At 38.8% G+C, this 25,316-nt stretch overlaps 3 protein-coding genes across 5 annotated transcripts in view; all 3 read left to right on the top strand.

Moving 5' to 3' along the window:
- Positions 1 to 3,262, top strand: part of LOC121962908 (transmembrane protein 163-like) — a 32,412-nt gene extending 29,150 nt beyond the window's left edge. The window contains exons 9-10 of one of the 2 annotated variants that reach the window (XR_006107183.1): positions 195 to 1,220; positions 3,190 to 3,262. Coding sequence is in view for 1 of the 2 variants with exons in the window: in XM_042513229.1 (XP_042369163.1) it covers positions 195 to 255 (61 nt within the window). In the remaining variant the exon portion in view is untranslated. Of the gene's footprint in view, positions 1 to 194; positions 1,609 to 3,189 lie in introns of those variants that run through there. The other variant, XM_042513229.1, reaches the window with a different exon arrangement.
- On the top strand, positions 3,259 to 14,862 carry clic5a (chloride intracellular channel 5a). The gene is made up of 7 exons (XM_042513228.1): positions 3,259 to 3,323; positions 5,641 to 6,331; positions 11,322 to 11,431; positions 12,655 to 12,780; positions 12,875 to 12,981; positions 13,551 to 13,732; positions 13,809 to 14,862. The coding sequence occupies exons 2-7, from the start codon at positions 5,798 to 5,800 to the stop codon at positions 13,971 to 13,973; spliced, it is 1,224 nt and encodes a 407-aa protein (XP_042369162.1). The 5' UTR covers positions 3,259 to 3,323; positions 5,641 to 5,797; the 3' UTR covers positions 13,974 to 14,862.
- Positions 14,863 to 17,424: 2,562 nt separating this feature from the next.
- The window catches only part of mgat5 (alpha-1,6-mannosylglycoprotein 6-beta-N-acetylglucosaminyltransferase), a 101,094-nt gene continuing 93,202 nt past the window's right edge, over positions 17,425 to 25,316 (top strand). For both annotated transcript variants that reach the window (XM_042512919.1, XM_042512918.1), the window contains exon 1: positions 17,425 to 17,560. The gene's annotated coding sequence lies outside the window, so the exon portion shown is untranslated. The remainder of the gene's footprint in view (positions 17,561 to 25,316) is intronic.

Below are 25,316 nucleotides of genomic sequence, written 5' to 3'. Positions count from 1 at the left end.
TAAACAAGTGTGCTGCTCTTATGAAAATCCTTTCTGCAAATGCATTGAGGTTTTCTAACTTAAGTAACACCCAGAACCTAAAATTAACCTCTGTCTGTCTGCAGTGTCTCACTAAGTTGATACCAGATGTTTTATTAAAAGGATCAAAGCATTTGCATCAGCTCAGTTTTTCCTTTCCTCCTCTCCTGCTGCAGGCTGCTGCTCGACATGGTCCCACGGATCCGACAAACCAGGAACTACGAGCGCTTTGAGTGACGGAGCGCAGAGGGAAAGAAAGAGGGAGTAGAGGAGGGATGGACGGGGACTGACTGACTGACTGACAGGAGAGGGACAGGGTTTCAGTCCCTATCGTCCCTCCACAGATGAACGCATTCAGTCCTTGAGGTGCCAGTGGTGTCCATACTGTCCTCCCTTTCAAAGAACTCTGAGGATCCAATGATGATGTTCTTGTCGCCTTTTAAGTGTTTTACAGTTTGGTGTACATATGATCTATTTATGTATTTTAACAGTGAATGGGACAGTCTGTTCTTTCATGCCTCCATATTTAAACATTAAAAAGAGAAAGGGAGTTAAACTAACTTGTAAAAGTTGTTGACTCAGTTGCAGAGACGAGGCAGAGCTGCAGGAGACACATGGACGCCGAGACTCCATAACTCCCCCGAAGCAACAGATTTCTGTACAGCGAGTTGATGTACAGTACCTCAGTTACACCTCATCGCCCTGTCAAAACACAGCAGTTTATTTTCCCATGGTTCCTAGAGGCCTTTGCTCAGCTGTGCTATAAAACGTGGCAGTGTGGCAGGTGAAGCTGATTGATGTAGCTGATGTAGCAGAGGAGGATTTATGCTGTTTGACTTTTTTTTATGACAAGAGAGGATATATCAATACAAGGCCCATTTGGCACAGAGAGCAGGTATACAAGCACACAGGCTCATGTGATTTGCCGTTTACAATATTTATCCAGGCTGTTGTGACGGGAGCTGAAGCCTCGGGTGGGCACTGTTTCAGCAGCATGATGCCAGCGCCGGCTTACACCGCAGGAGGATGGAAATCAGAGTTTTTGGCATCCAGTCACACAGTCATGACCTGACAAATGTAACAGAAGAAATACGACAGAAAGCAGCTCTGTAGCTTCCACCGTTTTTGTTTGTTTTTGAAGCTACAAACCCAACTATATCTTTTGTACGTTGACACTGTGCACCATCTACTGACCAGAAGAGGTAACTGCCACACACACGTGAAAATGTATGAATGTGCATCTGATACAGCTATATACAGAGCAAGCTTTTTTTAATAACTGAGATAAAACACAGTTTATTTCCTGCTTACTGTCAGCACTCCCTTTATTAGAGAACCTTTTATGTTTCAAATCTTCACCAGGCATCTTAATTCAGCACGTTTTCTACAACCTAATCGACTTCCTGTCAGTAAAAGGGTCATGCAGATTGTTGTGATTTACACACAAAGATGTTAACATGATGTCCCGAAATACCTGTCCAACTACTTTGATCGCATCAGAGACAATCGCAATGATTCAACAAGACATCGCCCAACAGGTTTTAGTCTTTCAGATTCAAAAGTTCAGTGGGCAAAAAACAACTTTTTATATACGGCTACAATTGAATGGAATAAACTTCTAGTGTCTCTGAAACTGATTGAAGCAGAGAGACATTTTATTAGTCTCTCATAGTAGGGACCTTTTGTGTTTCTTTTTCAGTTCTGTATGTAGTGATGTGGATATTGTTAGGTTAATCCCTGACAGTTGTAGATGTATGTGATAACTGTCTTCAGGTGAAGCCGTTTCTAACGTGTATTTTATGATCGTCAAATGGATCGATCTATCAAATTCACTACAAACAAACTGCAATTTAATACAAGCGTGAAAGGCACCAAATCTCACCTGAGTGAGATACCACACCAACATTAAATGTTAATTAAAATTAGCCAAACAAAACCTTTAAAACCTGTATTGACATCAGTTTTCTTGTGGAGTGTGCAAGCACTTTTTACAAGCATTTAAACCTTTTAAACCTGAGCAAATTGGCTTGATTTCTGCCAAAAACATGGGAAAAAAGGCACTGTGCAACTGCAAGAAATTAGTAGATTTAGAAAGTTTTGTTTTTTTTTTAAATCAAGGGGAAAATCCAGAGAACTTAATTTCTATTTATCATAATTATTAATTTTACAGAAATATTATATATCTTAAGCAGTTTTTTTCAGGTTAATTCCTGCTGTTTGCTAAAGTTTCAAAGGGTCGCCATGGTAACTTGTGCTGCAGACCTAACCTGCTCAGGACCAGTTTATGTGAAATCGGCTGCGAAGCTCCTTTAACAGCTCCTTGCATCGCTCAGTAGTAAATGTCAATTTCTACACACACATTCACAGCTGAGAGAAAACATTATAAATGCACTTTTTTCCAAATTGCTGAGCAACAATGTTGCAGAAATGCCAGTGAACAGAGATGTGCAATTACATTAGTGCGCATTGTATGCATCGCATTGTGTTATTTTTGTTTTCAATTTGGACCTACAGTTCATTAGGGATGCAGAGAATCTGAGCAAGAGTGTACAGCCCTCTGGACCAGCTGATGTTTATAGTTTCGGGTTGAAATCGGATAAAAAAGCTCACTTTAATTTGGCCCAAAACTAAAATGATCTGTCATTACGGGACAGTGTCAGACCTCAGTGCAGTTCTTGAGTGTAACATTCAAATCTGCTGCATTGAGTTTAAAGTTAAAGAGGTGCAGAATTTGAAGTTTTCACATTAGAAATAAAAAGAGTGAACTGAGTGGTAAAATATATTAACCTATAAATTTACAAATTTAGTCTTTTTCTCAGTATTACTTTCTTAGGGACTGTTAATTATTTATGATTATGAGTGGGAAGGGGGTAGTGCAGATTTGAAAGACAGGTTTTCATTACAAATCACCAAAATTAATCAATTTATCACAGCTGGAAATTGTAAAAAAACAAAGTAATCATCAGATTTTTAACCTTCTGATGTACCTTGAACATGCAGTGCATGATGAGGGCTTCCATCGTTAAAATCACTTGATTCTTCATGTCTCATTTACAGTGATGTGGTTATGTAGGAGGGAGGGTTGTGTGTACCCCCGGTCACTCAGTGACAGTCCCTTATTAGTGACAGTGTTGTTTTGGCTGTAATATGTTTTTCTCATATTCTCCATAGGTGGAAGTAGGCGACACACGAGCAATCCGTTTTTGTGCAGCAGTAGAATGAAAAGATGTCAAAAGGACCGCACACAGAGCCTGAGGAGGAAAGCCTGGCTAAACAGAGACAGTTGATAATCACCTCTATGCAAGGTACATACAGTCACAACACACTCAGAAAAGTCATGGAATTTGCAAATAGCGATTGCAGGGCCTGGAAAAAAATTTGGAAAGCTAAGTATAACCTGAAAATTCTGGAAAAGTTATGAAATTTTTAAACAAACCTGTATAATAAAACAGGGTGTGCTCAAAGAAAAAAAAATTAAATTGAAATTGAACATTTGAAAAGAATTTCTGTTTTTAGAGTTTCTGGCGATGATAAATGGTGTTGTTTTTGGTGATTTTTAAAGAAACATGTCTTGTAAACCCATAGAAAAAAAAATGCAAAAAAATTTAGTTCACAAAATGCAAAAAAAACATTGAAAGAAAAAAATAGCCAAATCTTTACACATGGAAAAAAATGACTTTTTTAAATTACCCAAAACTGTCACCCTGTCCCTTCTTAAAAATAACAAAGTTATCAGTTCTAAGTGGCACGAGATTAAAATACTCAAGTAATGTTAAAGTTCCTCGGATTTGTACTCTGTAACTTAAATAACAGTAATTGGGATCAGTTGTGTAGTAGTATTTCTTTAACCCTGAAATTAAATAATCCAGTCATTAAAATTACTCTCAAACATTGTCGAAATTTGATGAAATGATTTTCATGCATTTGTTAAATTATTCGCAAATGTAAAATTATTTTTCCTTTTGCTGGATGACAATTTGTGGACTGTAAAAATTGATAATTGTATTGTTATTGTTTCTTGGATGAGGGCCAGTGTCTGTCTAGAGTCATAAAGATATTTTGGTGCCTTTCCTTCTCTCTTGATGCCTGATGAAGACCGTGACTGAAAGCGTCTGTAGTGAGCTGACAGTGTGCAGGAAGCTTTTCTTCTTCACGATTTCATTTTGCAACCAGCTGTGAATTCAATATTTGAATTATACTGTGAAAGATTCCTCCGTGCAGCTGTTTGACTGCTGATAATTGTTCAGTAAATAGTTTGAAAAAAGACGTCTGAGTTATCTGCTAACTGCTGCTTTGGTGTTGTCACTGTTTTTCTGTCCGCTGGTTGTTGTTAACTGATCATGTTATTGGCTCCACATCAGTGAAAGTGGCACGCGAACCGCAGCGATGGTTTTGGACAACAGTAAAGTCAATAGTCATCTTCTTTATTGTGTAGAGAGTCAATATGTATCGTCTCTTCTCTGGAGCTGCTGTTTGTTTTGGCATTTAGAACAAGGCACTTTATTTTTTCTAGCGAAGTTTGTTGACTTGTGAAAAGATAACACTCAGAGTGATTTGAATCATTTAATAATGATGTTACGACTTCATACAGCCAAGGCGTTTGGACTTGGCTGCTGTTTTGACGTGAATGTGCACAAAACTACGAGTTTACTGACATACAGTGGATACTACACTTCTCAATATGGAATTGCATCTGAAAATAACTTTGAAGCCTTAAATGTAAATGCTCAGTGTTTAGCGTAAGCACATTAATGTATACGTGCTGCGTGTAACAAATTAACTTTTATCAATGTAACATATCAGTGATATACAGAAAAAATTGTGTGCCCATGTGTTTGGAAGGTATGCTTTCTTAAAAAAAAACAACTTTTTTGTCTTTACAATTTTTGGCAATATATAATGATTGTTCTTTTTTATTATTTTTTTTATTTTATTTTTTTTTTAAAGAAAACTGGTTTGTAAGTCATGTTTTCTTGTAGAAAGTATTTGCATTTTTTTTCTTTTTAAGCCCCTAATTTCATAAAATCCAAGAAATGTCCAAACTTCTGAGAAACCTCCTAAAATCCTAGAAATGTCTGAAATCCTAGACATATTCTAAAATCAGAAAAATTTCCTAAAATCCTTGTCAAGTCGTAAAATCCTTGAAATGTCCTATAATTTTTACAAATGTCCAACATCCAAGAAACCTCCTTAAGTCCTAGAAACATCCACAAATCTGAAAATCGTAGAAATGTCTTAAAATCCTAGAAATGCCCTAAAACGTCCAAAAATCTGTGAATTCTCCTAAAATCCTAGAAATGTCCTGAAATCAGAAACATTTCCTCAAATCCTTGACACGTCCTAAAATCCTTGAAATGTCCTAAAATTCTGGAAACGTCCTAAAAACTAGAAACATGTTTGCAAAAGAGGCCTCCGAGCAAAGCAAGTTAAGAATCACTGCTCGACATGTTAATTGATACAGGTACATTTCTGCCTCATTTTGGTTAAAATGTTGAAGACAGTCCTTTTAGATGCACAGGTTACTCATAATGACCAAATACTTCACTTTTTATGTAGTTCTTGCTTTTCACCCAGCACTATCAGTACTAAGCCATGTCAAATCAAGCTGTATTCTCCTTTAAGGATCACCACTGTCCTCCCTTGGCATCGCCTGTCTGCCTTCCCTGGTCAAAGTCCTGCCGTGCATTTTGATAAGACAGGCACTGGTGGCATCACAGTCACTCTGCTCTACACCTTGCCACGCTCCACCATCTCAAGACAACCTCTGCTTTACCCCAGAATGGATCCCGTGTACGAGACCGCCGAGGTCACCTACGAAAACCAGTCGTCAGGTGTGTATGACCTGACCTACGAGGCGCCGTACCAAGAGCCCTCTGACCTCGTAGCAGAGTACGAGAACACGGGACGGGCCATCGGGCAAATACCAGCTCCCCCTTCTCTACCCCCACCTCTCCCTCCTACAGAGGAGAGGCGAGGCAGTTCCTCCTCCTCCTCTTCATCCTCCTCATCTTCCTCGTCTTCCTCGCATGCCGAAAATGAAGAGGAGAGGGAGACGGAGGACTGGAACAGGGATGAGGAGAAAGAGGAAGAGGAGAAAATAGAGGCAGAGGAGAGCAGCAAAGATCTGAGTTGGGTGAGAAGATCTCCAGAGGTGGAGGAGGAGAAGGAGGAGAAGGAGGAGGAGGAGGAGGAAAGGAGGGACTCATCACGCAGATCCTCATCTTCCTCATCATCTTCATCCGCCTCTGAGAAAGAGGAACCTGAGAAACCCAAGCCTGAGAAGGACGGGCCAGAAGTCCAGCTTTTTGTAAAGGTAGGGGTGTGTTGGATTTAGGTGAAATTGAGCTCAGTTTAATCTGTTTGACATTTTACAGCGTGCATGTTTGCACATGTTGCACGCGCGCACACACACACACACACACACACGACCTTGCACGCTCAAACTGACCACCCATCTTTGAACTAAACTGTAGGCCTCATAAATCGCAGTCATAATCCCATTCATATCAGTTGTTCATGAACAAGAGGTGCAAAGTCAGAGTGTCTCCTAATGTGTGTGTGCGTGCGTGTATGTGTGCGTGCGTGCGTGCATGTGTGCGTGCGTGTGTGGGTGTGTGTATGTGTGTGCATATGTGGAATGTGACTGTCACACATCTAGATTCAGACCTTGTAGGACTTGATGTGCTATTGTTTGAGACTTCTGCCTCCATGTGCTGTTCACACACACGTATTTATAGGTCATCATGTTTAGTCATTTGTGTGTGTGAGAGAAAGTGTGTGTGTGTGTGTGTGTGTGTGTGTGTGTGTTACTGTGTTTCTAAATATAAGTTAAGTTGAACTGACAAGAATGTTCTGACTCAGTGTTGGGATAGTTGGGGATGGTTCCTGTCGCATGGCCATGTGAATTCACGTGTGTGTGTGTGTGTGTGTGTGTGTGTACTACACTAAGTGTGTATCGAAATATCTATCTATCTATCTATCTATCTATCTGTGCTGAACATTGTACCTCCACACCCAAACATTACACAATCTGCAAATGCCACACTAAAGTCCAATAGCGCTGGAGTAAATAGCGATCATAAATCTGGCACTTTGAAACTACAGCTGCATAAATTATAGCAGTATAACTCTGAGGTTATTGCAGTCGAATAAGAGCGGCAGCACCGAGCCCAGCCAGGGCTCCAAACTATTTTAATACTGACTGACTTAAATGCTTTATTGAAGTGTTAGCATTGTGTTAGCATCGGAGCCTAGTTTTAATTACTTAGAAGCTTACTTATTCAAAGTAAAGACAAATCCAATAAATTTAGCATAATTGTGTAAATGTCAACAAAACTTGCTTTAGATCAGTAATATCTTTGTTGTACACACCATAACTATGAAGATGAATATAATTCAGCTACTTTATTTCATTAAATTGTTCCACCGCTTACCCTCTGAAAAAGGACTGCTGGGTATCTCGACCAAAATCCATTTCTAAACAACTCATTAACATTTACAACCACAGACAAGTGGATAACTGTAACAGCCTTTTATTAATGATTTATTAACATTAATGAAATGACCAGCTTTTGTTGGTGGCTAATTAGAAATTAAAACATTTTTTGAAGGTCTTTCTGAAGAATCACAGACTTAGCTTAAAAAAAAAAAAAAACACATACGGCAAGTGTAATGCTAAAGGAGGATTTTCCACAACCTGGCAACCCAAAAGCTATTCTTATCAGTGGCTTCCCAGCAGGCCACGGCTGTCATTAAATGTTGATATTTGGTTACATTTAGTTAAATGGCTGGATAACTTCTATGCCAGCATCATGACGTAGAATACTGAAGACAAATGAAATCACTATTTTGTTGATTGTGTTGTTAAGTAACCAGGATCCACTGTTTTCAAAAGACCAACGTCATCTTGACATAGTTTAGTTGTAGGCGGGGAGAACTAAACCTTGTCTGCAAAATGCCATGATGGTAACATCCACAACTTGACTTGAAAAAATGTGAAATTCTTGAGTTGTTAGACATTTAAAATATCGCCAAACTGATCGCCAAACAAAATTTAACGTCTTTCCCACATAAGGATATAAGGGTATAACATCTTCCTAACATTATTGACCTCCAGTGCAAGCCGGTGTAAGTAATGTTAAAAGCAATTGTAAATATATTACATATATTACAGCTCCTAAACCCTTTATAAATGATACTTTATTAGAAAATGGTACTGAAATATATTATTAGATTCTTGAGTTGAGCAATACAATTTCCCCTTAAAAATGGTCCACAGTTATCAAGTATTATTTTTAAAAAGCTGCTGAGTACTTTCCTACAACAGCTGTAGTTTTAAGCAAACATTAACCAAACATTACAAAGAAGTGCATTTGTTGGGGACTATTTTCAGCTGCGGATTAATACACATTTCGTACTCTACATGGTATTTACAGCATATTTTGTATGTGGGATCAAATCAAAATAAACTACAGTGCCCAGGGTCACCCAGTGCATCAGTGTGGTGTGTTTGTAACAGTTTTTGGACAATAATCGAGCTGTAGAGGAAGAAGATAAATCAGGCTTTAATACACATACAGCATTTGGTAGCAGGATACATTCATTCATCAAACATTCATCACAGGGCTGAGAATTCCCAGCATGGGACCCACGGGTGCTGATGAGTCTGAGAAGGAGACGATGACTCTCAATGATTCAAAGTCACCCGGTTGTGCTGTCAATCAGAGCGGTAAGAGGTGGGAGGGGCAGGGCACCCTTGGGTGACTTGCTCTGCCCTTTCCCCCCGTCACTACATTAATGCTTTCAGTGACAACCCCACCCAACATAAGGGGGCTATTTTTGCCCGACAGCGTCACGCCCCACTGCTGAGGCCTCGGGTACAAATTGAACCTCTCACACACACACGCACTCTCTGGCACTCGTCCTCGGCTGACACTGACAGGAGCTGCTATGGGACCAAGCGGACCTCACCGCATGGACCTGGAGTAGAATCTGCTGTAAACTGACACGACTGACACACACACAAACACACCTACACGCTTGTGGAAAGAAAAGCAAGGCGAGTTTTACTTGACCATGACGGATACTGCGGCCGAGGAGGACAAGGACCCTGATATTGAGCTATTTGTCAAGGTGGGGAGTTTTGTGTGTGTGTTTTTGGTGTTGGTTCACCACAAACTGACACTATATCAGTTTACTTCTCATTTATGAAGTACAATTCTGTGCAAACTTTATTATCTTACCCTACCTTTAACAGCTTTTTTTTCATAAGGTCAAGTATTTAGGCTGCATATGCACACTATAGAATCTGTAAAGTGTGTGTGTGTGTATGCAGAGGGTGGCTCCTTTAAGCGTGTGCATGCCATGTTGTTGTTGTGTGCTGATTTTTCCATGTGTTAACCTGACACCCACGTGCATAGACAATCTCTCTCTTTCTCTCTCCCAATGAATTATTACTGCGGTCCTTTCAGTATTCAGAGCAGCAGCTTGAACGCTCTGAGGTTATGATACAATATGTGTTAGTTTGTATATTAAGGTATGCAAGTGTGTATTTATGCGCAGGTTTTAGCATTTCCCTTTGTTTGGTCATCACAGTGGAAACATATTGCTCACTTACAGTCATTTAATAGATAAAGCAAGTGCAAATTACCATCAGCTTTTTATCTTCAACATTGGTAATGAACAAATCTGATCCATTTTTCAAACAAGGCTTGCAAAATCTTTTATGTTGATTGCATAATGTCATGGCTTTAGCAAAATGAAAAAACTGTGTTAAATTTGGAGGCTATTAGCCGAGCTTCAACTATGCAATCTGCCTGCCTCCGGGTACAATCTCCCAGGAAAAATGAAAGATCAATTTATGGCATAAAAGGAAGTGCATCAACCATTGCGCAACAAAAGCGGGAAGAGAACTGTGCTGTTTTTTTTGGTTTTTTTTTACCATGTCCAGCACATCTGCAGCAAAGCATTCATTTTGCAGTGAACTAGTGATTTTGCAGATGTCATAACTGTCCACAGTAGTAGTGGATTGATTGATTGATTTACAGGTCAGTGAGTTTGTGACATTACTATAACAGTTATTATAATGAATATAAAATGAACTCTGTACTTTATATGAGTAATAAGTGTAATATATACCATGATGGTAAAGTTAGATGAAAAGCTGCCACATAGCTAAAATCTTGGTAATGTTGGTAAATTAGATTTTTTGGCAGACAAATGAGAAGATTGATACCATTCATATACCTGTATGCTTCATGAAGCTATAGCTGACAGCTTTTTATCATTTTTTCATTTATTATTTATATATACATACATAGCTTAGTACAGGCCTATAGACTGGAAACAGGGAGAAATAGCCACTGAAGTAATACGTGTTTTTATTTCTTTGCTAAACACTTGGGTTGAATCCACATGTGTGTGTGGTATCTAGATGGCAATGTAAAATATTTTATTTACATATTGGACTGAAATGAATGGACGTCCATGTTTTTATGAAGAAATGCTTCATTCAGATTTCTAAAACACAAGAGCATTATTTACACTTATTTTGTCATTTTTTACACGACTTCTTGTCTCAGAGCTGAATATCTTTCTGTATAAAACACATCAAATCTGCCAAATGGGGTAAGATGACTGGACTAGTTTCCTCACATATTTCAGAAATGGAGTGTCAGTAAGCAAGGGCGAGGAAAAAAGATCACACTTATGTTTGAACAGTGGCAGCGTGTGTCTCTGTGGATTGACAGGACAGTGTATGATTTCTGTAGCTGATATGCCACCACACTATTGTACAGTAGGAACCACACGTCCAAGCAGCGTGCAGTGAAGCGGCTAATGGAAGCAGCGTGGATTATTCATGTTGGACTCGGTGTCTCGTTACAGTGTCCTGTTGCAGCTATGCATGCACACACACACACACACACACACACACACACACACACACACACAAACACACACACACACATACTCAAGCAAACATAAACACATACTCATGCTACTGTTTGATCATATGCCATTTATAAATGTGTGTATGTACACACACAGACTTAGCCTCAAACCCACTGCTTCAAACTAAAAGGCGCTGATTCATCTTTTTGTACAATGTGTGTGCGTTTATCTGTGCGTTGCGTGTATGTGTGAATCAGTGTGTTGCAATGAGTTTGTGCATTTATACAGCTATGGAAAGTGTTTATGTTTGTCTCCATTGCTGAATTAGTGTCTTACTATGTTTCTCTCTCTCTCTCTCTGTGTGTGTGTGTGTGTGTGTGTGTGTGTGTGTGTGTGTGTGTGTGTGTATGCAGGCTGGGAGTGATGGGGAGAGCATTGGAAACTGTCCCTTCTCTCAACGCCTCTTTATGATCCTCTGGCTGAAAGGTGTAGTCTTCAATGTCACCACTGTTGACCTCAAGAGGTAATAATAATAATATCATGTCTTTGTTGTCTTTGCATATGGATAAAAGAAAAAGTACTCTAAAAACATTAAAATTAAACCCACAAACACATCTCTATGTCATTATGAGACAAAAAACAACTTTCCGCCTCTGTACGTGCACTTCAAAATCGAAGCTCCTGTAAAGAATATAAGCATATGTTGGTGTTTAAAGAGGCTCTATAGGATATTCAGAACAGCAAACAACTTTGCTGTGTAAAGGTAAAGTGGATTAAAGGCGTCCTGAGCATGAAATGATACTCCAGGATACCTCTGTGTGCGCATAAGTGCGAGCTTCTCTGTTTTTTGTTGATGATGTCACCGATTTTCAAACATCTTTTCTCGGCCCAAGAAGAGTTTTACATATACAAAACCTCCATGGATCAAAAATTCATAAAAGGAAAGGTCATAATAGACCTTGTTCGCGGTTAAACTTGTCCTGTCAACAGTTTTACAGATGTCTCTTTTACAATGGTGGTCTATGGGGAAAATGCTTTTTGGGTGGCAGGGGATTTTTGGCCACTGGGAAAAAAATTGCTGCAAGGCTGAGCAGCTTTCAAAGAAACAAAAAAAAGCACTATTTCTGCGTCCCTGGATCTTCCACATCATGGCGCTCATAGAGCATGTGCACTGTGCCCGAGTGGGTAACTTCTGCCAGCTGAGCAACTGACTTCCGGTTTAGCGCTTTGTTTGCGATTGGCGATCAAATTATTTAATCTTGCAGCTCTTTTAGGCTTTCCTGAATGAATTCAAAGTCTGGCGCTCTTCCAGGGGGCTTGGCCTGTCTGCAGACAAGCTCTGAATCATAGATGTGCTCTGAATATTGTATAGAGCTCCTTTAAAGTATTACATTGACCTACTGTATACACAACATCCCATAACTACCTGTTTGACTAAGCAGCTAACAGATAGCTTACGAGCTTTAAGATGTGCATTTAATTATGCTCCTGCTCCAAGTGTTGCTTTGAGAAATACATGGAGTTAATGAACAAAATCTCAAAGGGTCACATTTAAAAAACGCTTCACATAAAAGAGTAATTGTTGCTGAGAAATGAGGCCCAAGATAGTCAGTTATAGTAGCTACAGCACTGCGGCTTAACAGACCAAGAGAAGAGGATCCTTTGTTTACTGTAATCTGTAATGTTGGAACAGTATTTCATTGCATATTTGTCGCAGAGTTTTTAAAGTGATTCCACTGTTATTAGGAAACCAGCTGACCTTCACAACCTGGCTCCGGGGACGCACCCGCCCTTCCTCACCTTCCAAGGGGAGGTTCTCACAGACGTCAACAAAGTAGAGGAGTATCTGGAGGCGATGCTGGCTCCGCCGAAGTAAGCCAAACACACAGAGACACAAACACACTCACACGGGAAAAGGAAATAGAACAAGCAGCATCCTTTGTAACGTCATGTTTTTGTTTCGTAGGTACCCCAAACTTGCAGCAAAGAATCGTGAATCAAACATAGCAGGAAATGACATATTTGCCAAGTTCTCCGCTTACGTCAAAAACACGAGACCGGATAAACATCGAGGTAAGCATGCTATATGCAAAACTTATGTATCCAAAAAACATATATTCAAACAGAAGCACTGGTTTACAGTGATGGAAAAAAAAAATCACCCAAAACCTCAAAATGATAAAAGGATAATGATATGATAAAAAAAAATACCTCCCAAAATTAAAAATAATTTTTAAAAAAGGGCTTAAATGTTTATCAAAATAGTTGAGAATTTTCTGCCAAATAACTCATTTATTAATCAACTACCTGTACTTGTACATGTATGAACTATTATGTAATTTAATTCATAAGAAAACATCTTACTTTATAAACTCTTCTCATGTTTCTTATGCAACAGTCTTACTCTGTAAAGTAACTAAAGCGTTCAGATAAATGTAGTGAAGTGAAAAGTACAATATTTCCCTCTAAAATGTAGTGGAATAAAAGTATGGCATGAAAAGAAAAAACTCAAGTAAAGTACAAGTACCTTATTTTCATACTTAAATACAGCATTTGAATAAACATTCTTAATTCTACCACTGCTGGTTTATGAACTCTGGTGACCTTCTGGCCTGGATATTTGCTGTATCTGTGTGTCCCAGCATTAGAGAAGAGTCTAGACAAGTCCCTGGACAAGCTGGATAAGTACCTGATGAGTCCACTACCTGATGAGGTCCAGGTGGGACGCCCTGGTGGCGACGGAGAATCCAAACGCAAATACCTGGATGGAGACGAACTGACGCTGGCTGATTGCAACCTTCTGCCCAAACTTCATGTTGTCAAGGTAACCTACTTTGGATTGAATTAGGTTCATTTGATTTTTTCTTGAAAGAAGTGTTTCAACCACTTATTTTCCACAGGTGGTTGCGAAGAAATATCGAAACTATGACATCCCGTCTGAATTCAGAGGGCTGTGGCGTTACCTCAACAACGCCTACAGCCGGGATGAGTTCACCAACACGTGCGCAGCCGATGTGGAAATCGAGCTAGCCTATAAGGACGTTGCAAAGAGGTTGGGAAAGTGAATGAGTCACTCCCACCATTACCATTGTAACTTTCTCTACTTTTACAAAATCTACTAAATCACACTGATAACACACAGCAACTACAAAGCATGAGTCGTTTTTAACGTGTACGGGCTGAAATGTGGATCGATGTAGGACATTGGTGTGTGTCTCAAAGAAAGGACGAATGATTCAATGTTTTTTTAAGTGTCTGTCTCAATTTTTATGCCTCTGTGATAATACTGTAAACCAGTGGAAGAGGCTGAAATTGTTGGCCGTGGTGATTATACTGCTAATATTTCTCAAAAGAAAAATAGCATGATTTTTTATTGAGGAAAAGGTTTAAAGTTTGCAATTGACCAATCAAATGTCATGCCCCATATGGGCACATTGATAGGACAGCTTGAGATAGGGCCGCTGCAGAAGCCTTCGCCATACGGGGCGCACACCTTACAGGTGAGCTAGACGTCATCCCACACTACTGCTTTGTTGTCAAATCTATGACGAGTGTTCCAATAATAAAGTGTGTAGGTAAAAAAGAAACGATTATCTGCTTTAACGTGCTGTGCCAGAATGGAAAGCTTGACAGTCCCTAGCAACAGAACCCAATCAAGGGTGGTTTCAATTAGAAATGTCAAAAATTAATGGGGAGAACAAAATTTAGTTGGCAGACCTCTGGTCAATCTATGATGGAGGTTTTTTTTTTATCTCCTGAGCCTTACTGAAATATTACCCCTTTCTACTCATAGTTAACCTGCCTGTTAACCCTTTGAAACATGAGTGAATTGGCCTAATTATTTTGAAAATCATGAGGAAAAGGCAGGGGGAAAGTTCGAAAGAAATGACCCAAAAATTTGGCAAAAAGTGCAAGAAATTTACCTGAAAATTAGGAAGAAATGAAGAGAGAAAAAACAAGGAGATGGCCTGAAAAAGTGCTTTAAAATAGTACTAATAAAAATGTAAAAATATATTAAAAAAATAATTTTAAAAAACTATAAAATATTTTTAGGGTAACTCAGTGCTGTTTCCTTCAAAAAAAAAAAACTGCAGTGTGAAAGTTTAAATACTTGTGAAGGTGTCAGAATGCAACACAAGAAACGTGATGTCAATCCAGGTTTCAAACAAATTCACATTGTCAATTCACATGTAAAAGGAATAATGGGATGCATAAAACATGATTCTCTGACTTGTCCTCTTTCTTCTGTTGTATTATTACATCGCAGGGTCGAATTAATAGACAAGAAAAAGTTGTGATAAAAAACAGTTGAGAATGTGTTTCAGCCAAAGTACCTAGTAGACTTCAGAGATATGGCATCTCTTTCCTTTTCTGTCAGAGGCGATTAAATGATTGACTTTTACAGCATCACACCACCCTTTACGTATCATACTGACCCTCGTATTAAACGGTCACAGTCTATGTCAGATTGTTCTTTCAGTTTGATAAATCAGCCAATAGTGGAAGAAAAAGCACCCAAACAAACCAGGCTGTTGTGCTGTCATGTAATTTTAATCGTGAGTGACTTCTTGGGAATCAAGCTCTGCTCTGCCTTCAGCTCTTTGTCTGTACAGTAAATTATATATGTCTGAATATAATATGAATGTGAAATATTGATGTCATCAAAGGACTTCTCCTGCCCCGCGGAGCTGTGTGATAATAATATAAACGTCATATTTCTGTAAATGATTGTAGCTCAGCTTTATTCATATTCTTTCTGATGATTAGAACCAACTGTGTATATGTCGCTTATTTGAATAATAAATCTATTTTCTCAGAGACGAAGTTTGAAAGTTGTGGGTTTTTTCTACTGGAAGCTGTCTCGTAGATGTATGAGCGTGGTACATAAGAATGGATATTGAACGTGCCTTCATGTCAGGCTGTTATTGTGGGACGTGCAAATGTCACAAGGAAAACAGCAAATCGTGAATGCTTTGTCGTTGAATTGTTTATGAAAATACATGCAAAGTCATGTTAGGCGTGTCATGCTGTCTGGTTAATCCACTTTTATTATTGAATATTGGGAACACTTTTGTGTTACGCCATATATTTAGCCATTTAAAGAGATATTTATCCTGACCTCTCACAAAGTTCTCTATTTTTGTCATAAATCAGCACCCTAACTTAAGATGTATGCAATTTTCATGTCATTACATGACAAAAATCATCATATCCCTTGATTATTGAGCAGTGGTTTACTTTTTAGCACATTTAAAAAATGCATGTTGTGTCTTCTAAATGTATTTAGTGACTGAGGGTGTATTTAAGCATCTCTACATTATAATGCAAAGGGATCATTGCCTAATTTAAGGAGCCTTTGTCATCCAACAGTCAGCAGATGGCAGTAAATACAAAGCTTTCATTGGTCAGCCACAGCATGAACACACAGTTAGGGACTGTTCTCTATTATCTCTACCGTCTCTTTACCTTGATATGGCAATTATCACTTAACAGTCGCCAGCAAGCTTTGGCTAAATAAATAACTGCGTAAAATAATATATTTCTAATTTAAAATATATTTAAATACAACTTTTGTCACAACTGCTTCTGGTTTATTCTAAATATTTGGATTTTGGAATTGATTGTGTGTTGCATATTCTAATGTAATTAATTTCTGATTTCTGAGTGAACGGATTCCTTAAATTAATTAACTGCCTTTAAAACCAGGGGAGGACAACACCTAGACTGTGCTTTATTTATCACAGTGGGGGGTTGCTGGGGTGTGGCATTGTGTGTATAGCCGATGATTATGGACACAGCCAAAAAGGGAGAGACATGGCAAATAATATATATATATATATATATATATATATATATATATATATGTGTGTGTGTGTGTGTGTGTGTGTGTGTGTGTATGTGTGTTTGTATTTTTGTGTTTATTTTCTGCCAATCTGTCAAGAAACACACCCTTAAAACTACACCGTTTATCAAAGCCAGATAAGACAGACCCCCCCCCCCCCCCTTCACTGCAACTGTCTTGTAAAACGCATTTCTCCAGGTCACTCAAGGAGGCTCAAGGAAACATAACTGTAGCCTAAGGGAGGGTTTTAAAAAAAAGAAAAAAAACAAACAGAAAAAAAGCCACACCCAAGCCAACCCCCTCCTCTGATAAACAAAGAACAACCCCTTACCTACATCAAATATCACAAGCTTGTTATTTGTTTTAATCATAGACTGTTTATAAGATAACCTTTATTTACAGTTGGTGGTCAAAAACTCTTATTTTGTTGAGTAAAGCCTGTTGACAAACACAGTGGGGTAAAAAATAAAATGAGTATCTCTGTATTGAAGCAGAGGTATGAAGTGAGATGAAATGATAATACTCGTGTACACGTACCTCATTTTATTACAGTATTTGTACAGTGCTTGAGTAAATAATTCACTGTCCAGCATTAGCCTCTACGTTTCCTGCAGAGTGGTAACACAGAGACGGTCCCTAAACTGTCGCTCGCTTTCTGCAAGTGGGCAGAGCAACACAGGGGCTCGTGCGCTGTAGGTGAAACCAGTCTGCCCAACACAACGACGTCTCCGCTCGCTCTCCCCCTGGATTTTAAGTCTTTTCATCACCTCACATCACCGCTGTGGGTTCCCGACAGAAACTACAGAAAAGGTAAACCTCTTTTATGTGACCGTAACCTCCCATAAGCCCGTCTTGTGCCTCATTGTTGGGGGGAAACGCTGGGAGCAGCGGCGCAGTGTTTAGCTGCTCGGGAGTGGGCGACTTGTCATTGCGGCGTGTTTTGTTGTGAAATGTGTGGTGGTCGACTGGGGCAGCTAGCTCGTCTCGAGCCCTAAAATTAAGCTAATGTAGCCAGAAATGGTGATAGCTTGCTTGTAAGTCGGCTAGCCACATTAAAGAGAGCGTGGTAGGTAACTGAGCTGAGTGGCTAACGATAACGCTAGCGGTGTTTTTGGTGCCAGTTAGTGAATTAGGACGTTACAAACCGCAGCGAGCAGGGGGTCCTATTGTTATTACACGACCGGTTAGCTACCTAGCATATAAAAGAAGTGAGAGCAGCACAGTATGATACTGTATATATGGACCGCAGGGTCTCTGTGGCCCAATAGCATCATTGTATCTCGAAAATGTCTCGAACAGGTTGTTCAAGAATAACTCAGTCATTGCCAGCTTGTCTTGGTTAAGGTGCATTTTTACAGCAGAGCTTCCTTAATGATGTACATCTGAGATATTGTTTGCAATAAAGTAGCATTGCTGTCAGCTATTTTTAGTTTATTATTCCATCATGTGTACAGTTAACCACGGAGAAAGCCGGTGACATTTACAGCTGCACTATCATTGACAGGCAGCAGTCGTCGTCGCTAAGATTTTGTGCACTTATTTGTGTCGTAGAACAGTTTTATTCCCCAGAAATATTTAATTTTCAGTTTTTATGCTGTAAAATATAGATTTTGGGATTTTTATAATACATACAGCATGCCAAAATACTTTGAAATACAGAGGATCGCCATTATGATCATTTAAGTCTAACATTAAAAACACCTGTGCTGTAATTAATGTACCAGCTGTGTTGATGTGTAATGTATATGCGTTTGCTCCACTAAATTCAGTGTTTGTCATATTGTCATGTTAAAGAGAAAATTACTGTCAGAATTTGAATAGAGGGGAGGTTTTTACTATAAGCACCTTTAGGTTTCTTAACCTCTCCTGCACAATTCTTCTTCTTATTTATTTTTTGTTATCTACTTTTTTAAAAATCAAATCTTGGATGCCAATAAATTAGAATTTTAACTTAGAAAAGAAAAAATTAAATAACATAACATGTAATTACTATCTTAATACAGTACAAATGAGAAAAAATGACACAATAAATAAATAAAAAGAAAAAATATCATATGTCATAATCTACACAAAATGGAGTAAATTTATTGCAATAAATGCAAAATATGATAAGAATTTAAAAGACAAAAAATATTGCACAAGCTCAGAGACTGCATGGTCCACAGAAATTAGTCATTCAACTGATCATCTGACAAATTTAATCTCTTTAAATAATTTATAAAAGGATTCTATATATTCTCAAATGTATGCTGCTTGCCCTTTCATATGTAAGTTATCCTTTGTAATGGACTGATAATATCAGTCTTATCAACTGATTAGTTCTTGACTTGTTTCCTTAAATTTGCGTAACATTTTCTTGCACAAAGTGAGCTGAGGTCTATAAATGCTTGTTCATTGTTACAACAGGTATGTTCCTCTGGATACAGGCCCAACATAAAAAAAAGTTTAGGGTGTCTTACAACAGTTTTAACAGACACAGCAGGATAAAACAGCAACCAGGCATTTCACCTTGTTACACACGAGCCAGGGCGACGTGTTTGCTCGGGGTTTTTCTTTCAGCTTCCACAGATGATGTTGCGTTTTGGTGACACAGCCTCAGATAACAGGCTGTGGAAGTTAATCATGTTAATTCATGCCCTGTAGGCGCACTGTGTTCTTTTTTGGAAATGCTTGGCTGGAATAACGGTAGGACCTGTGATTTTGGCCGGCATTGCACAATACAACACCTGTTTTGAAATCAACCTGGGGTACACTGCAGTGCATGCCAGGTTAGTATGTTCTTTGTGTTTTGCAGTTTTCTACTGAGGACTAGTTAAAGCTAGAGAAGTGAAATGAGTCTGTAACAAGGATGTAAGGAGAATGAGAGGCTTGATTCTTTGTTCTGGTGTGTATTAGATCACTGTGGCTCATTGCTGAGGCACTTAGCTCACCAGCAGTTCAGTAATTTGCAGTCTGCAGACTCTGAACCATGAGCAGTCTCATGTAATCAGGTTATGAAATGCTGATATGATTATAGGAGATGTATCTTGTGTCATTATCATGCAGGCTGCAAATGTGATTGGGTGTACTTTCAACAAGAAGCTTGTCAAAAAGATGCTTGTGAGTCGCTTTTGGTACAGAGAAATCTCCCTACCGGGACAGTAAATCTTATCTTATTAAATGTGACCCAGCAAAAATGTCCCTCCTTCCTGCTTATGATTCGCAAGCTAATGCTGAGTGTAGTGACCATCCCAAGGTGAGCCGCCAACTGCCCCTGGCTTTATAAAGAGCTCTTTCAGCCACCTTTCTGCTGGAGCTCTTGGGATTATAAATCCTGGGGAAAAGGAGCTTTGCTTCGGTGGCATGCTTCACTGGCAAGAAATCGTTGGAGGGTGTGTGTATGTGTGGGGGGGTGATGCTTTGGTGGGCTCGGGTGGAGAGCCAGCAGAGGCAGCGGAGGGATGAAGAGCAGGGGATTGAAGATGGAGGGATCGGGGAGAACTGGGCTGTGGTGATGGATGCCATGCAGGGAAGTGGAACACTTGGCCTTTCTGTGATCACAGCTTTTCTTCATTGCATACACATAAAAGATGAAACTAAACACACAACTTTGAAAACTTGAAGCTCATATATCAACAACAGGACTCCAGGCTCCTAAACACAAAGCAAAATTTTGGTGTTTTCACTCAAACAAAGATATTAAATGACACTTTTTCAAAACTCTGCCTTTAAATGTAACTGTTTTAATCATGTTTGGACCATTGTTGTTTTTTCTTTCTTTGTGTTTTCTGTGCTCTCAGCATCATGGAAAATGAGGACTTGCCCTTAATGATGCCCTCGAGATTTAAATAAAAAAAGGTTATCTTTGTCAAATGTTGGAAAACCCCTTTTTTCCCTCTATGTATTTGGTTTACCAACAGAAATTGGAAGTATCTGGTATTTCTAGCTGGATTTCGGTTTTGTGTTTCTTTCTCACTCTGCGTGTGAGATTCCACTGCTTGGATTCCAATCACGACGGGTTTAAGAAAAGATATTTATTAAAATATTTAACAAAAAATAGATGTTACCAATATTTTTGAAATTTTACACTGCAACATCAGAAAAATGATTGAAAAAAATCCTACTTTCCATATCTGAGCCTTTTCTTTTAGACTTTTGAAAGATTAATTTAAGACATTTTAACACAAATAATGACCTTTTTCTTAGACTAATGAATTCAGTGCCATTTTTAGGATTTAGGATCTGTGGGAACCCTGCAATCATGTGCTAGAGCTTAAAAAGGCCTTAGGTGGCTGCGACTGTGTTGGGGGAAAATGGAGCAGTGTGGAGCACAGAGATCGAGGCCAAAAAATATATTTAACAGACAGTAAAGTCAGCTGAAAATTGTACCGTATGACAGTGACAAATAAATTTGTTACCTATTTGAATATGTGCTCTGATTTGATCATCACAGCTCCAGAAACACAGTTTTTACATTTTCTCACTGCTTTTTGAATTTTACTTATTAGTGTGATTTTTGCGAATTTTTCCAAAAAAAGTTAATATTTGTGTATTTGATAGACTGATGTGCAATGTATCCTCTGCTGACACAGTGATCATGCCGACCCACTGAGTGTGTCAATGCGATATTTATATGATTGTATTAAAATATGGTGATATACATAAATAACAAAAACATGTAGCCTATTTATGGAGAAAAAACCCTAAACTTTAAAAAAAGGAGAAAAGGGAAAAGATTTCTTCCCATCTTTATACATTTGTGAATCTGTAATATGTCCTCATGAACCACAATAAACAGTATTTTTAATGATAGTGTTGTAAATTTATTTCAGATGTGTTTAAGTGATGCTCCATATGAGATATTAATGAGCTGTGTGTATTGTTTTGTCGGAAAGAATCAGGTTTGAGAAGAGGGATTGTGGTTTTGAGTGCAGTGTTTCATTTTGCTAGAGACTCGTGGATAAAATACTTTACTCTTTTCAGTTTTATGTGTACAGTTTTGTGAAATTGAGCTATAGTTTCAGAAAATGTGTTTAAATGATTGGGAAAAACTGTTAAGGGCTCCTGTTCTTGGGGCACAAACACACAAACACCTGTCTTCTGTCACTCGTGAGGTCAGTCTGGTTACTGATCAAAAATTCAAGACAGCATTCCCTAACTGTGATTTGACTTATTTAACGCCAGGGTCTGTATAGAGTACACTTGAGGTCAAAATGAGGTATAAAATCAGCTCTCAGGGAGAAGATTGAGCCATGTGCATTGCACTTTAGCCAGAAACCCCACTCCACCTTGGCACTCCACTCTGAAGAAGCTCTTTCCCATCATGCAGCACACACATTCGCTTATTTACAGTCAGCCTACTGTTTGGATCTCTGCAGTTGCAAAGCACTCAGTTATGCGTGCTGCACATCCGAGCTGCAGAGAGGTGTTCACTGGAAGGGCAGCTCACAGTAAGTCTTATTGAAAAGCTGTTTTCACATTCAGTCCAGAAAACTGAAGAGGTAATAAGAGGAAGAATTTCAGAAAGCCTTTACTGTAACCTTAAACATTAATCAAGTCGTCCATTTCAAGCCTGGTCTTTGTCTCAGAGACGATTGAAATATTCAATTTATAGGCATAATAATGAACTTTTATCTGCTGATAAAGACATTGAAATGTCATGTGGGTGGGAGACAATTATGTTGAGGGTTTCTGCAGATCCTTAAAAAGTCTTAAAAACATTGACCTCATTTATCATAACATAAGGCCTTAATTGGTATTAAAATGACTTAAATTAATATTTCAATAGTCCTTAAAAATGTCCAGACATGGGAAGCTGGATTTTACAAAACGTTTTTAATGACGTTGCCTTGTAAAATATAAAATATTGGTAACATCTACTTTTTGTTTAATAATTTAATAAATTGCTTTTCTTCAACACGCCATGCTGGGAATGCAAACAGTGGAATCTCACATGCAGAGTGAGAAACACAAAATTGCTAAGAAAACCGGTGAGAAATGGCAGATATTTCCTACTTCTTCTGGTCACATAAAAAGATATCTTTATGATATTATAATATTTTCATTTTCCACCATGTGTTCAACTCTAAAAAGACCCCAGCCTTGAGTTCTGTGCGGGCACACGCCTTTACGGGTACACATGCCAAATGAAGTACTCTATTGGTATCGTTATCGCATTACAGCTACTGGTATCAGTACTGTATTGCAATTTTTTTAAATGATACCCAGCCATAATCGTCACAGCACTACCAAGGATAGAGTGAGGACATTTTGCCACTCCTGACTTCTTAAAAGGCTTTTTGAGGATTTGGGTTGCATTAAGAGTGAAGAGCAGCATTAGGATTAGTTTAACGTTGGTGAAAGTGGTATGATTTAGGCATGTAGTGCACAGGGACAGGGTTTTGGGATTTAATGTCAGTGAAGGCATACATCATGCATATTTTTGCATACGTCTCACTGCTTAACTCATTGACCTTAACCCTTCGAAACATGAATGATTTGGTTTGATTTCTTTCAAAAACATGGAAAGAATGAGCAATAAATAAAAATGAAAAATTAATAAAAAAAGTTACATGAAAATTAGCTGAAATAGGCAAAGAGCTAATTTCAGGATATTTTCTTGTCACCTTTTACTTTTTTTTTTTTTTTTTCAAATTTGCGGGTCATTTCATGACAAGTTGCTGATTATGTTTCCCCCATGTTTTCAGAGGCAATGAAATCAAATTTGCTCATCTTCCAAAGGTTTAAATTCTTGTGAAAGGCTTCCAAATGCAGTGCAAAAACAACTGATGTGGATCAGGGGATTCAAAGGGTTAAATGCTGCACTTAACTCTGAAAATACTTAATGCTTGTGTGTGTTTGCATCACTTAAGTGTTGGTCTTGCACATATTGTAATGAGGCCAACTGGTGTTAGCATAACAACAGAGCTTGTATGTGGTGCTGACAGGAGGAAGGAAGTGCAACGACTACTCTCAGCACCTCATCTGCAATTCCTACCCACGCTTGTCGCCGGGGTTGTTTTCGACATGCAGGTCATGTTCAGGGTGGTCTTGTCCTCTCCCTCTCATCTCATGGCAGCATGTTGCAGCAGGTTAAACCTGTCAGTGCTAGTCTGAGGAAAGTGATGCTTTTGCAGTGTTTTTTTTTTTTTTTGCGAGGTGACTTTATAAAGTGTTTGGAACAAGCATGTCTATTGTAAAAGGCAAAAAAAAAAACGTTTTAGTTCTTGGGCATGCAAAGACCTCGAGTGTTTGCATTTGATTGTTGGCACCCACACACACAGAGGGGATGGAGAGAGCAGTTCCTGTGAAGTCAGTGTTACAGTCCCTGAGAATGTACCCGGTGGTGTTGGTCATCAGTGTCTCAATAATGATAACTTCCCTTTCTTTTGAATTTCCAAAAAATGTTCTGTCTGTTTGTTGTTGCAGTAATTGTTGATGTCATAGTTATTCCTGCACTCCCTGAATCATATGCTGGCTCACTAACATGGCATTCAGTTATTAAAACTACTGAGAACCCCTGGCACAGTATGTCATAAAAATGTAACCAAAAAAAAAGACATTAAAAAAGTCATAGTGTAGTATGCCATAAAAATATCATAAAAGTGTCACAGAAAAGCATGCTAAAAAACATAGTACAGCATGCTATAAATATGTCCCAAAAATACAACAGTATGCCAAAAAGAAACATAGAACAGTATACAATTAAAGGTCATTAAATAGTCACAGTATTAGTAATATTATCTATAAGTAAAAGTGTCATAAAAAAGAACAGTACACCAATGAGAAGCACGGGTAGCCATAAAATGCTGCAAAAAAAGTAGAGTACACCATAAAAATGTCGCAAGAAGTACGTTATGCCATGAAAATGCCATAAAAAACATAGTATTGTATGTCAGAAAATACCATAAGAAAGTCATAGTGCCTAATGCACTATGACTTTTTCATGGCATCCTTTATGGCATACTGTACTTTTTTTTAGTGTTTTATGGTGTCTCTTGCTTTTTTTGTGTTTTGGCTTTAACTTTCAAGAAAATCAAAATTGACTCTATATTGTGTATCTCTAAAAGAGATTTTTGGGTCTCTTCCTATTTGGCTTCCTTTCCCATAAGGATTGTGTGAAATTCAGCATGTTTTGTTTCTCCCGGCTCCAAAAGTGCTGAGGCGATTCCTTTTTGTGAGGGCAGTCAAGAGTTCACAGATTCTCCCCAGTGTTTAGGGGGGAGAAATGCCAGTCTTTGCGGGCGCCCTGGCTGTTTAAGCTGTCCAGGGGCCTCTACTCGATCGGAGCAACCGGTTCCTGTATGAACGCTCCCCTGCGGTCACAGTTGATTGGATTTTAGCTTCCAGGTTGGAGCAGGACTTCTTCCTGGGCAGGTCAAGGTTGTCAGGTGCCGGGCTTCAAATTTGGTGGTTCACAGCGTGTTACTGAGAGTCCAGGGGTGAAACTTGAGCCCCCCTGCTGCAAGGATAACCTGGTTCTGTGATGAACATCGTTTTCGCTCTGAAACTTAAATACCTAGTTTCTTGTATAGAGGTCCACAAAGTCATTCACTCTTATCCGACTGACTGAAGTGAAGAGAAAGAG

This window comes from Plectropomus leopardus, chromosome 24 (genome assembly GCF_008729295.1).
Source record: "Plectropomus leopardus isolate mb chromosome 24, YSFRI_Pleo_2.0, whole genome shotgun sequence".
NCBI classification, from domain to species: domain Eukaryota; kingdom Metazoa; phylum Chordata; class Actinopteri; order Perciformes; family Serranidae; genus Plectropomus; species Plectropomus leopardus.
The sequence above is the reverse complement of the archived record's forward strand: the minus strand, read 5'-3'. Positions and strand labels throughout refer to the sequence as shown.